The 14,438-nt window shown below is 35.4% G+C and overlaps 1 protein-coding gene across 1 annotated transcript in view; it reads left to right on the top strand.

Moving 5' to 3' along the window:
* Positions 1–14,199, top strand: part of LOC132683884 (uncharacterized) — a 351,206-nt gene extending 337,007 nt beyond the window's left edge. Inside the window, exon 5 of the mRNA XM_078452868.1 lies at positions 14,030–14,199. Coding sequence (XP_078308994.1) covers positions 14,030–14,068 — 39 coding nt within the window. The 3' untranslated portion in view covers positions 14,069–14,199. The remainder of the gene's footprint in view (positions 1–14,029) is intronic.
* Positions 14,200–14,438: the final 239 nt, after the last annotated feature.

Genomic DNA, 14,438 nt, shown 5'->3' with positions numbered 1-14,438 from the left:
TTCTATTAGTGATTTTTAGAAATCAGAATCTAAATATATAATCCTAGCTATGTAAGCAAAATGTACTTGGATAAAGAGATCATAAGGAAATGCCTAGACAAGTCTATAGGAAGCCTAAAATGACTTTCTTGTTATGAACTCATGGTCCAAACTGAAAATTTCAGTTATATTTTATCCCATTTTGGGATGGAAACTATTTGGTATAGTAATAATTCTGATTTGGGAGATATGTAATAGTCAGGATTTAGGCTGCCCTAATGTGAAGGGTGTACTAAATAATTCCTTTGTGTCAACACAATGCAAATAAACCTGAGAGATTTTCAACTATGATTTATTAACTCTTACAGTATATTTATTAAGATCGCTATCCTTCTTATGTCTTAAGAAGCAATGTATTTTAATTTTGTATGAGAATAGAAGAGAGTTGTAATGGTTTGGGAGTAAAGAGTAAAGGTCTCAAGGTCACAGAGTCCTATAGAAAATGATAGAGGTGCCACACAGGTCTCTGAATCTAGACATCAGGTATGGATTTTGCCCCCTGCCTATTCCTACCTCATGGGAATCTTAGAATTTAACCTAAGATTTTAAGATTTAATCTTAATTTTATAATTTTTTTTCTTAATCCAAAAATACTAATTAAAATGGATTTTTGTCTGTGCTTATTGGCTCTTAGAATCTTGAACCTGGCCTTCTTATTTGGGATCCGCTTTATGTCTTTTCTCATATGCTTGGTCTAAATCCAGAAATATTAGCTAAACTTCATTCTGCATCCATGGAACTCTAGAACTCTGAAATTGATTTTGCCTATGTGGCTTCTGGCTCTAATTTTTGGCTCCTTAGAGAACCTGACTATAAGTGACTCACTATCTCTTATTACTTATTGGAAAACCCCAACCCTCATTTCTACCTATCCCACCCTGATGGCCCCCAAAACTCAACTTTAGCACTGTATCAATTTTTCTTATTAATTAAAAAGTTGAAGGAACAATTAAAGCTGTTGCGGATTACCCTTTAAGATTTATGTTTTGTTATTTTTCTATTTAGCTTTAATGAAAGGGATTTGACATTTATGTAGTTATCACCTTCCATTTAACACATGTTGAGGCTTAAATTAATCTTGATTGGTCCCAAATGATCCTCAAAATATGGGCCAAGTTCATGGGCTTGTGCTTTACAAATGGGTCACATCACACAAATAAGGATATGACTTTACTCAAAAAATTCTTTAAAAAGAAACATGTTATTTAAATATCCAAATGATTTATAGGAAAGAATTCTTATCACTTATTTGTTAAAAGATTTATTTTTTGCTGAAACAACGTATTCACAAACAGCTTATAAAGGAGAGTGGCCATGCTAGTACTAAAAAAAAGCCCCAGAATTCTTTATGTTTGACTATTCTTCCTTCATGTGAACTGCCCTTTTCTGCACCCACATCCCCTGTCCTTTCACACTTTATTATCTTTATAAAAAGGAAGGAGACAACATACAAAATTAATTTAAGTAAAGGTCTGCATTACAACTGAAAGCCATTAACTGGCAGCCGTTTACCAAAGCACAGGAAAAAAATCAATTTTAATTAGTATTTTTGGCTTTAATGAAAAGTGATTACAAAATTGGCATTTTAGCTAATACTGTTGAGATTTATGGTAAGGTGATACTAATTAATTTTCTGTTGAATTGCTATGGGCCTTGAATATCTGCAATGAAGTGATATATTTGCTGATTCCCAGGGCTGCATCAGCATTTCAGAGTTTTGTAACAAAAGGCTTCTTAATGGTTTACAGATATATTTCACACGATTGCTCCTAAGCTACAGAGTATTATTATTTTTTCCATAAAAAGGCTGTTATAGGCAATCAAATTTCATACCATTTTTTAAATTGGGGACATTTTATTTTAATGTATCTTGAATGTTAGCCAAAAAGCCTCCTATTTCAAATACAACTTTCTTTTGTCTAGTTACAAGTAGTATAAAGAAGACATAATATACTTTAATTAAAGAACATTTCATGAGTTATTTCTCTTTATTTTCTCACTTTTCCTCCTTTCTTGATTTTACTGGTAATAAATTGGCCACTGAACCTACTTACATATTTTCAGATTGATGTGAAAGCAGAAAATGAAAAAGAAACAACTAAGCTTCATAATCCACTCTTCTCACACGATTTGAATTTTAAAAGCTTTAATTTCAGCTTGCTTTAATTGTGGTTATTTATTCCTTTTTTTTGAAAATGAAAAGCAATACTTACTGAAGGCTTAAAAATTACAGTTGGCCCTTGAACAATGTGGCAGTTAGGGGTGCTGACCCTCGTGCAGTCAAAAATCTGCATATAACTTTGGACTCCCCAAAACTTAACTACTCATAGCCTACTGTTGACCAGAAGACTTACTGATTAACAAAAACAGTCAATTAACACATATTTTGTATAGTATATATATTATATACAGTACTCTTACAAGAAAGTAAACTAGAGAAAAAATATTAAGAAAATCATAAGCAAGAGAATTCTTTTGTAGTACTGTATTTTTAAAAAAATATCCACATATATGTGGACCTGTACCATTCAAATATATGTTATTCAAGGGCCAACTGTATATAACTTTCCCCTGCATGCTGAAAATCTGTATCCATGCATTGATTTTGTTTGACCTTGAAAGTCATTTTATCCATTTGTTGTTGTTGGCTGTCATAGATTGATACAGGAGGCATAATTCAGACTTGATTACAAGGATGGCCTATGGAGACAGAGGGGTAGTGTTGGAACCCTGGCTCCACCAGTGATTGGCTTTGTGCTCTTGGTTAAGTAACCTGTACAAGCCTCAGTTTTCTCAGTTGTACAGTAAAAATAATTGTATCCATGTCAAAGTATACTCTGAATATTAAAAATATATATCTTAATGTAAAGCACTCAATAAAAACTATCATTTGTTATCTTAGAAATGAAATCCTATTCATGTAAGCATCATCTTATTACTGGAATATGTATAAACTTGCGTTATAATATTTTACTTAGAATCTCTGTGCAAATCATATGAGTGGTTTTTTTTGTAATTATAAGGATCTAAGTATAATTTAAGATTAAATCATTAATCGAGAAGCCCCAAATGGTAGAAAATACAAACTTAGGAACAATAGATTCTTAGAATGCTAGAGTAGACTGAATAGAATAGACTCAATTAAATAACTGAGTCATCTAATCCAGTCCTTTTCTTTAAAAACGAGTAAGCTAAGGCTCACAGAAGCGAAATCACTGGATTAATGATTCACCACTGATTGTAAGAAGAAGGGCTAGTTAAGTCTGTTCTACTGGCAAATTTTATGATTCTTATGCATGTGTTTTTTTGTGTGTCAAAGGGAGGTGATATCAAATCTATCTGCTATAGATTAGTAATAACTATATAAAAGAAAGCTACCTTTTATGATGCACATTTGGGATGATATAACATGGGAAACTGAATGTTAAAAAAGACAGTCTCAGGCAGAATTTGGAGAGGTAGAAAAATATAGCTTCTTCTCATTCTTGCCTGAAACATCACACAGGCTATTATAGGAGCCAATGTATAGTGTCCTATAGGCTTTTGGGAAAAGTATACATTCAAATCCCATCTAAAAAAAAATCCACAAACATCCCTGCTGAAAAGTCACTAGAGGATATTTTCTATTTTAAAGATTTTAGATTTTTTTTTAACATGAAGAATACTTTGCTTTGTTTTCCAAGAAGTTTTTAGAGCATGGCACAGTTTTCCATAAACGTTTACTAATCCAGTCTCCTATCAATAGGCTTCTTCTACCCACCTTCCTCCAGAAATACTCTTCACCCCATTTGATTGACGTGCCTCCTCCTCCTTGGGACCCACAAGATGTGCAGGAGGCATCCGCATGCCGTGGTACTCTGGTAGCAAGGATACATGCTTTTTTTGTTTATTTGTTTGTTTCTCAGGTACTAGAGGATCAGAATTTTAAATCAGAAAGGGATAGTCAGAATTATTTATTCTAAAATCCTTATTTTGCAGATGAGGAATTCAAAACATTGGAGGAGTTATAAAACTTGCCATTGTTACCTGACCAGTATGAAACAGATCTGGGAACTACAGTTCAGGCAATCTAAATCATAGCTGAATGATTTTTTCTTTATTCCATATATCCAGTAGTTTACCAGTAAGTTAAACATCTGGTTTAAAATGTGCCTCATGGCACATTTACACTCCATGTAAAATATTTTAAGAGAAAGAGTCTCTTGAGTACAAGGTGAAATAATGGAGGTACAGATCTTAGATGTTACTGGGATGTAAATATGTAGCACTATTGAATTTTCAGTGTGTTCTTTAACTTTGGTCATTTTGTAGTCTTCATCTTTATAGGTCCAGAAAACTTGATTTTGGAAATGTATTTGGGAATCATCAATTTCTGGTCAATTTGTTTAACTAAATTCACAATAATCTTATGTATACACCAAAATGGCAATATTAAATTACAGTGGGAAATTTAACTTTTGAATAAATGAGTTATTCTTTGCTGCTTGAAGAAAAGTCTATATGGGATGATAAATTATAATGTAAGATTGCATGTAGGTGTAGAGAGGGGGAAATTGGTTGTATCCTCTTAATGATTTAGGGCTCTGAGATGACTGCCAGATGAATTTATCTCTATGCACGAGTAGGTAGCCTGGAATTTGAGAATACTCACTGCAGGATTGTCTTCAAGGGCATGTGGATATCACACAGGGCTTACATTCAGAAGGGACACTTTCCTCACTTAATGCTCCACTGTTGGCAGTATTGAATTCTTAATAATTTTATCTTTGAACTTGCATTTTTAAGTGAAGTCTGATGGGGCAATGGAACACATCTGTGAACAGAGAAGACACATACAGTATGTTTCCCTGCTGTTTCTTACCACCTCATTCTCTTACTGCATTCAGGATGCTCCCTGATCACAGCATTCCGGTGGGCCCCAGGTGTGTGGGAGTGCAGAGACACTCAGCGCTTGTTTCTTGTGCTGAGTAAGCAGGGTGTTGACTGCCTAACAGGCCATGCTTTCCATTGTAACCAGAACTTTCTTAGAATGCAGAAAGAAGGCAGTGGTGTTATGCGAAACACAAATGACCAAGGAACCCTATTCTTTCTTACTCATGTTACTTCCCTGTATTAGCCAATGACTTATGCTCAAAATGATGACAGAGAAGGAAAAAGAAAGAGCAGCCTATGTTTTTTTTTCTTTTCAGTGTTTTCCTACTTATCAGTAAGTCAAAGATAGAAAGTATTGGTAAAATGTGCATGTATTTTTTTAAATGTTTATTTATTTATTTATTTTGAGAGAGAGAGAGAGAGAGAGTGCAAGGAGCAGAGAGAGGGGTGAGAGAGACAGAGAGAGATAGAGAGAGAGAGAATCTCAAGTAGACTCCTCACTGTCAGTGCAGAGCCCGATGTGGGGTTTGAACTCAGGAACTGTGAGGTCATGACCTGAGACAAAATCAAGAGTCAGACACTTTACAGACTGAGCCACCCAGGTGCCCCAAAAAGTGCATGTGTTAAGAAGTGAAATAAAAACAGTTGAATTAGTTTTGTGCTGTTTCTAGTTGTCTGGTAAGAATGAAATATACATACACATGCATGTATGAGCTACAAAATATGAATTTTATCATTTTGGTGATTTAACATGCAAGTTAAATGCTCTTGTGTTTGCATTTAAAATAACATGGCACAACATCAAGATAAACAGCAAAATTCACAGTAATAATTTAAAATATAAAATGTTTTTCACTTAGAAAGGCAGTAAATAGTAAAATTAAAAAAAATCATGACAATCAAGAGAGAGACTGCAGAAAGAAGGAAAAGATTTATTTATTTTTTTTAGTACAAGAGGCCTGCATTTTCATTTTGCACTGGGCCCCACAAGTTAGGTATTCAGTCCTGACTCATTGTGACTCATTGTGAGAAATCTGTATCACTGGAAATACACTGTTTTCCTGTTTTAGGGCTTCTCATTTTTTGTATTTCAAGGAGATTATCTTCTTTCTGTTTATAGTTGGGGGAAGGAGGCTTATTTCCCTTCAGGTAGATTGCAGTATAGTTGATTAGGTAAGCTTTTATTATATCAATAATAATTTAGTCATGTGTTTTTGAGATTGTGTCTTGGTCCTCTTAATTACATTTTGAATTGATTTTGAGTTACTCAAGTCTACTCCTCAGGTGGCTAATTTTATCCTACTTCACAGAGTTGTTGTGAGGCCTATAATTATATACTTAGTAAATATTTACTGAGCAGCTATTACATGCTGGGCCCTGTGCTAGGTGTCAAGGACTCAACAGTGAGTAAGACAGGTTTTATGCCTTCATGGGGATTGCATTTGAATGCAGGAGAAAGATAATAACAAGTAAGTAAAAAGGACAAACTTCCCAGATTTAGATGAAGGCTGTCATGAGAATAAACAGGAAGATGAGGAAAAAAGTAATGAGAGGAGGCCATTTCGGGTGGGATGTCCAGGGAAGGGCTGTATAAGGGCAGTATATAATATCTGGGATGAGACTAGAATGATAGGTCAAAATTTTCAGAGGAGAGTGTGCCAAGCAGAGCAAGCAAGAATTATAAAGGCCTGAAGATGAACAACTCCTGGTACAGTGGGTTGTGTGGTGGCCTCCAACAAGGTATGTCCATGCCCCAGAATCTGCGAATACGACCTTATTTGGAAAAAGGGTCTTTGCAGATGTAATTAAGGATTTTGAGATGAGAGCATCCTCGATTAAAAAGGTAGGCCTAAATCCACTGAAAAGTGTTGTGATTACAGATGGAAGGGGAGAAGACATAGCCACAGAGGAGGAGGTGGTGATAAGGCAGAGGCAGTGATTGGAGTTAAGCTGCCATTAAGCAAAGGAATACCAAGAGTCATCAGAAACTGGGAAGGGCAAGGAAGGATTCTTTCCTAGAGCCTTTGAGGGAAGCACAGCCCTGCCAACAGCTTGATTTTGACTTTCTGGCCTCCAAAACTGAGAGAAGATAAACTGTTGTAGTAAGCTGCCCAGTTTGCAGTAATTTGTTATGGCACTTCAGGAAACTAATTTGTTATGGCACCTCTAAACTAAACTAAAAAACAAATACATGTTAAAATTTTTTTAATGTTTATTTAATTTTGAGAGACAGAGAGAAAGAGAGGGAGGGAGAGAGAGAGAGAGAGAGAGAGAGAGATAGATAAAGAGAGAGAAAGGGACAGAGAGAGAGAGAGAGGCACAGAATCTGAAGCAGGCTCCAGGTTCTGGAGCTGTCAGCTCGGAGCCCAACGTGGGGCTCAAACTCACAAACCTGACCTGAGCCAAAGTCTGATGCTTAACCAACTGAACCACCCAGGTGCCCCGAATACACATTATTTTGAAGAATAGAAAGGAGGTCATAAAGTGAGGAAGGTGGAGAAAAATGAGAGGGGATTAAGAAGCAGGCAAAAGCTAGATTCTGAAGGGTTGAGTAGCCCATGGGAGGAGGTGGAATTTTGTTTTAAGGGTCATGGGAAGTCATTGATGGATGGGTATTAATCTAGAGTATCAGTTAGTTTACATTTAAGCAACAGTGCTGAGAATGGGCTGTCAGGTAGAGACAGTGGAACAGGAAGACTGCAGTAGTTGGCCAAATGAAAGATGACAGTGGCCCAGACGAGGGCCCAGACTAGGTTGTTCCAGAGATAGAATGAGGAGAAAAGATTGAGATATAATATTTGAGATAGAAAATTACAAGACTTGGTAATGGACTGGTTGAGAGGAATCAAAGATAACTTCTGAGATTTTCTTGCAAGCAAATGGCTAATGAATGATAAAGTTGTTTACCAAAATGGCAATGGCTGGTAGAAGAAAAGGTGCATACTGTTGAGGGTGAAAATCAGAACATAGTAGAGGTTTAAAAATCCAAGTGAAAATGTTATGTAGGTAGCATTAGTTGAGATAATGTGTGTTAAAAGCCTGATTAATTACACCTATGTCTTGCTCAAAAAAAAAAAATGGATGTGTCCTCTTGCATTTAATGATGTCTTAATTTTCTTAGTTTAGTTTTCACAAAATAATAAATTTTATTTCACAAATAATTTCACAAATAATATTTCACAAAATAATAATTTTATCTCTTGGGGAAATCACTCCATAACTGCTATCATGACAGTAATTATTTCTTGCCTTCTTTTATTATTAAAGGAGACTAATGTTCTTTAAGGGCAAGGTTCTAAGACCTGCGCTAATTTCATGTCTCCATATTTGATATTTCTATACTAATTCACAGGTCAGAGAGTACAATTATAAGTTTAGGGCTAACTTGAATTACAATATAGCAAGTGATTCTCCCCAAATAAGAATTTCTCTGAACTTGGTGATTTTCTTGAGTGCTCAGTACACCAACTAGAAGAAATGCAAGAATCAACTTTTTGCCCAAACTCTACTTTAATCTTGGCTCAAGAAGCCTGAAAATCTGGGCTTACAGATGCTCCTTTTAACCCCTCTCCATTTAATCAATAATGACTCTGGCAGAAAGAGAAAATATATATAGATATTTTTTCCTAACACAGGTAATTTAATATCACCTAATTAGATTAACTGCAATACTTTGATGCCATAGTGATTAGTGATATATAGGAGGCCTGGCAGTGATAACTGTGTGAGAGAGATTATTTAATGTTAAATGAAGGATAAAGGGTCTAGAGGCTACATCTTTGAATATGGTGTCCCTTTCCCCTCTCAAAGTTAGAATATATATTTTAATATTAAAAATGCAGTATTTTCCACTACTAAAATATGTTCAAATCCTTCCTGTGGCTTCTAACTTTATATACTAATATAATTAATTTTGATTGCTTGAATTGCTTCCAGCTTGGCTAGAGATAGCACCATAGTTCCTTCCTTACCAGAGCAGGGAAGAAGAACCACTGGCCCTTCCCATATTCACCACTGCAGTGAGTGTGAAACGAATATTACCGGTAAAGGCCAGAGTGCCACCTACAGTTGTCCTTCTGGTCTCATTTTGACTGGAAATCAGGCTAACCATTATGTATACTAAGAGTATGGGTAGTCTCCTTGAAGGGGAAACAGACATGTTATAGACAGAAACGTGGAGAAAAGCTGCCAACTTAGGCATCATGCCACCCAGTCTGACCTAAAGTAGTTTGTAAAAGGTGAATATGACAAAAATTTATGAGGCTACACGATTTGGGTAGTGAAGACAGAGAGCATTAAAAAAAAAAAAAAAGAAAATATGTAGTATGGGTTCCTTAACCCTAAGCACCAATCTTAGGAAGATGGCCACCGAGTCCTTCATTGTATTCCTTGTGTTGTATCTCTGCAGTGTGTGGGAAACATCACACCTTTTCTTCTCATCCATTCATGACTTGTTGAACACTTAGTATGGTCTGTGGTCATGAGGCATGTGTGGATTAATTGTATTTGACTGTATGGAAGCTGTTCATGGAGAAAGAAGTTTGACATTGGTAACTGTCCAGTCAGGTGAAAGAGGCCAAACTTAAAATCTCTGTCTTCCTGAGAAAAAGAGGATGAATTGACTTGCTTCTCTCACTAATAATAGAGTTTTAATATTTTCCTGAAATACCAAATAGGAGAAGTAGAGGTTCTGAAGTCACTTGAAAATGTTTATTGGCATATATCCAGCTCTAAAATTTTTTGTGACAATAATATGGGGTTCTATAATTTTTAAAATATTTTTTCCTTTGTAAAATGAAATAATTCCTGATGAGGCAATATGGGTGGGATAAAAGAGAGATAAAAAGAGCAAGATGGTTAGAGGAACTAGGTAGGAGGGTCTGTGACTTTTCATAGCCACCTCGTTTGGTGTATTGTTTTCATATCCATGAATGTAGAAGAACCCTGTACGTAAAAGTGGGAGATGGTTCAGGTTAAAAGAAAAAAAAGTAGCACTAAAGGAAAAAAGAGAAGTAAGAATTCTGAAACCTATTAAGCCCTATCAGAAAAAAAAATTGGCAAGATTTCTATATATGCATATTAAGTCTGTGACAAAATCTGCTTATAATCTTTGAACTTCAAAGTGAATGGCATGCCAAGTGGAGAAATAATGCTTTAAAAGGAGGAGCAATTACAAGCTTTAGAACTTTCCAAACATATCGAGAATGCTGTAGACTGAAAATCTTTTTCTGGATCTACTTTGTGTTTACAGTAGTTGTAGTAGTTACCATATGTAACACCTGCGTTTGACATCCATCTTTGGAGTAGTGAGGCTGGGGGACAGAAATGCAACCCACTCTCCACAGCCAATTTTAGACCTATGAAAGCATACTGACTACAGATTTGTTGTAATGTTCAGAACTTCAAAAGTTTGAAACAATTTTATTTGTAATGATTTTCAGATGAGACTAAAGAACGCTTGACTATTATTTAGTCATTTGAAATTTGAAATTGAGATAAGCACAATTACAAAACTATATGAAATTACTAGTTCCTGTTTGGAAAGAATTATCATGACCTACATTGTTCTCACATAGTCTATGCAATATAAACAGCATGGTCTGGAATCTTCAGCTTGGGGAAGTGCTAATGGTGATATATTTGAATAATCTTGTCAACAGTGGAATAGACAAGGCTGACCTAAACGTGTTATAGAAGCATATTAGTCAAAGTTGTCATTTATGTAGACAAAAATAAGTAATTTTGACAAATAATTTTGGAAAATTTTAGAAGTTTGCCAAATCCAAGTGGAAAATTTTAGAAATTATCTAAATTAAATTATCTATTTAGAAATTATTAAATTTTAAAATTTAGAAATTATTAAATTTTAAATAATTATTAAATTATCTATTTAGAAATTTTAGAAATTAACCAAATTGGCTACATAATGGGCAGATCTGGAATTTACACAGCACTGTGTTATGACTTCAAGATCAAACATGAGTCAAATCCATAATGATACTACTTAGGAATATAATGTGATTTGTTTTTCTAATTACATTTAATTTTTATTTTTATTTAAAAATTTTTATTGAAGTATAATTAGTATACAGTGCTGTATTCGTTTTAGTTGTACAATATAATAATTAAACAATTCTGTCCATTTCTTAGAGACCGTCATGATGGGTGTACTCATAATACCCTTAACCTATTTCGCCCACCCCCCACCCACTTCCCCTCTGGTAACAACCAGTTTGTTTTCTATATTTTAAGTCTATTTTTTTTTTGCTTGTCTCTTTTTTTTAATTTGTTCATTTGCTTTGTTTCTTAAATTCCACTTATGAGTGAAATCTATGTACATTTTAATTCCAATTGTATTAGTTTGCTGCCATAATAAAATATTATAGACTGGGTGGCTTAAACAACAGAAATTTGTTTTCTTACTGTTCTGGAGGCGGGAAGTCTAATATCAAGGTGCTGGAAGGTTTGATTTATCCTGAGACCTCTCTCTATGGCTTGTAAATGGCTGCCTTCTTGTTGTGCCCTCACATGGGCTTTTCTCTGTGTGCATGCATCCCTGGTGTCCAGATTTCCTCTTCTTTTAAAGAACATCAGAGAGGTTGGATTATGACCCACCCTAATGGCCTCATTTTTACTTAACCACCTCCTAAAAGGCCTTATCTCCAAATACGGTTGCATTCTGAGATACCAAGAGTTGGGACTTCAACATATGAGTTTTGGGGAGACAGATTTAGTCCCTAACACCAATGTAACTCATACATCTACCAATATTTGCTGAGTGCCTGTTAGGCATCAGCACTGAGCCAGGCACAGGTGATAGAATAGAAATGTGGTCTCTGCCCTCATGGTGCTAACAGTTTAATGGAGGAGAAAGTCAATTAGGAGTTAAACAAACAAATACCTAAATATATTATGTTATAGATGATGATAAATGCTCTGAAGGCAATGAAAGGAGCGTGTGATGAAAATCAACAAGGTGGGGTGGGAGAGGAAGTGGTACGAAATGTGCTTAGATGGCATCCTTAGGGAAAGCACTTCCATTAAGGGGCATTTTTTTCTGAGGTGTGAGAGGCTGTGTTTGAAAAACCAAAAGGTGGTCAGGATGTTTAAAGCAGAGTGAGAAAAGGACTGTAAAATATTGTTTGCAGGACCGTGAGGTGTTTAGATTTGTGGAGTCTTGTAGGGCTTGGGAAGGAGTTAGGGTTTTATTTGAATTGCAGTATGAAGCCCTTTAATGTGTTTAAGACAAGTTTTTGTTTTTAAAAATCTTACCCTGGCTCCTTAGATGTGGACTGGAAGGGATGGAGTGGGCACAGGTTGCCCATTTAGAGGCAGTGGTTCAGAATAGTGGTGACAGTGGATTGCATGAAGGTAGCAGACGGGTAGGTGAGATTCAAAATGTATTTTAAGGGTCGGAATGGCAAGACTTGTAGATAAGTTGGATGTGCAGAATAAGGACAGAATAGAACCAAGAATGACTTACAAGTTTGAACGCCTGAGTAGATGTTGGTGCCATTTGCTGTGAAGGAGTAGATTGGGAGAAAAGATTTACAATCAGGAATGGGACTGAGGAGGGGGGTTGAGATCCAAGAGTTTAGGTTTGCTCATGTTGGGTCTGAGGTGCCTATTAGGTTATCCTAGGAGAGTCATAGAGTTGTTCAAGTAGGTACATGCTATGAAAGCAACAATAACAAAAGTATCTGAAGATGGAATAAAAATATACTCATTTATTAATGATCATTAGTGGCTCATAATTAAAATAGTGTTTGTGAGCTTAAATCACTTGCTTTCAAAATGAGGTGTGACTAAAGGATTAGGTAGAGCTTTGTCTTTATTTCCTATACAATGGAATAGATATTGGGTATTTGTACATGACATGGATATCTGACTTAGTCAAAGGGGCTCATCTTCGTGTTCCCAATTAATTTGATGATGCTGTTATTATTAAAGATGTCTTAGAGGGGCAATGTCCAATTATTTGAAACCAAAGACTGTCATGTTATATTTAGAAGTGTTATGGAAGAGTATTTTAGAACTTAGATGAGAGTATCAGGCAAAATGCTTTTAGCATGACTTTGAAAATTGTACATCTGGCAGAGATTTTAAGAAATGTTTGGCCTCTCTGACTTAGCACATTTAATGATTTAGTAGATTCCCCATAGCAGTTTCTTAAATATATAATATTCTAGAAGGCAAGATAGCATTATAAAAAGTTTGCTATGGATGAAGAAAATAAATTGTTTGTCTTACCCAAATTATTGTGGCCTTAAAAAGAAGCTTGTGTTTCAACAGGTTATAAAGGCCTTTTTATTATTTTTAAATGTTTCTTTTCTTTCCTTCCTTCCTTCCTTCCTTCCATCCATCCTTCCCTTCCTCCCTCTTTTCTTCCTCCCTTCCTCTTTCTCTTTTCTTTTTTTCTTTCTTTCTTTCTTTCTTTCTTTCTTTCTTTCTTTCTTTCTTCTCTTTTTTCTTTTCTTTTCTTTTCTTTTCTTTTCTTTTCTTTTCTTTTCTTTTCTTTTCTTTCTCTCAAGTAGGCTCCACACCTAGCGTGAGCCCAATGCAGGGCTTGAGCTCATGACCCTGAGATCAAGACCTGAGCCAAGATCAATAATTGGATGCCTACTGACTGAGCCACCCAGGCACCCCTAAATGTTTAATTTTGAAAATAACTTATAATGAAAAAAGGACTCAAGAAAATAAACTAGAATTTCATATGCCTAAAACTGTGGACTTAAGAGTCAAAAGATGTGTGACAGAACATTTTCTGTAGATAGACATAATAAAGAGTTGAATATGATTTTAAAGGTAGGGAAAATAGTTTATCTATTCCATCATTATCAGCTTCTCTGGAAGTTTGTTAGGCAGGAAGGATTTCAGTGTTTAAATTGCTCCTAGGAAGAAAGTGAGGTTTACTAGGAGAAATTCATCACTAAATAGATCAGGAGTAGTCTTGATATTTGTGCTAAAAGGCTAATATTCTTTACTTATATAACTGTGGTGATAATCAGTACAACATCCATTTGAGTTGTTTTTCTAATAGCAGTAACTAATTCTATAGAATGTTATTAAAAGAAACTTAAAAATATGTATTTATTTTAATATTTTCTTTATTTTACAGGTAAGGAAACTAAGCTCCAAATGGGTAAAATGTGCCTAGCCCACAACAGGTTAGTGGGGGGCCAGGGGCCAGAACCCAGGGATTCTGATTTCTAAGGCCAGTGTCTTTGTCTTTGAATTCAACAATGTTGCATTTTGCTGGCTGGTCTCTTCCCTAGGTAAGTAACAAAATACTCCACAGCTCCTTTTTTGAAAGAACTAAGTTTGTACTTTGTTATAAGTACTAACTGGATGAGAAATCACTTACTTTTTTGTTTGGGATTTTTACCATCGATACAAGAAGTTTTGCCAAGGGAGGGTGGAGAGGTTTACAACAGATTGTGTCTCTGTGTGCTTCCTCGCAAACATACCAGCATCTTTGGACCAATGTTGATTCATCTTTCCCATGTAGCACAGGTCTACTTGTGCTT

This window comes from Panthera onca, chromosome C2 (assembly GCF_046562875.1).
Source record: "Panthera onca isolate mPanOnc1 chromosome C2, mPanOnc1 haplotype 2, whole genome shotgun sequence".
NCBI classification, from domain to species: Eukaryota; Metazoa; Chordata; class Mammalia; order Carnivora; family Felidae; genus Panthera; species Panthera onca.
The sequence above is the reverse complement of the archived record's forward strand: the minus strand, read 5'-3'. Positions and strand labels throughout refer to the sequence as shown.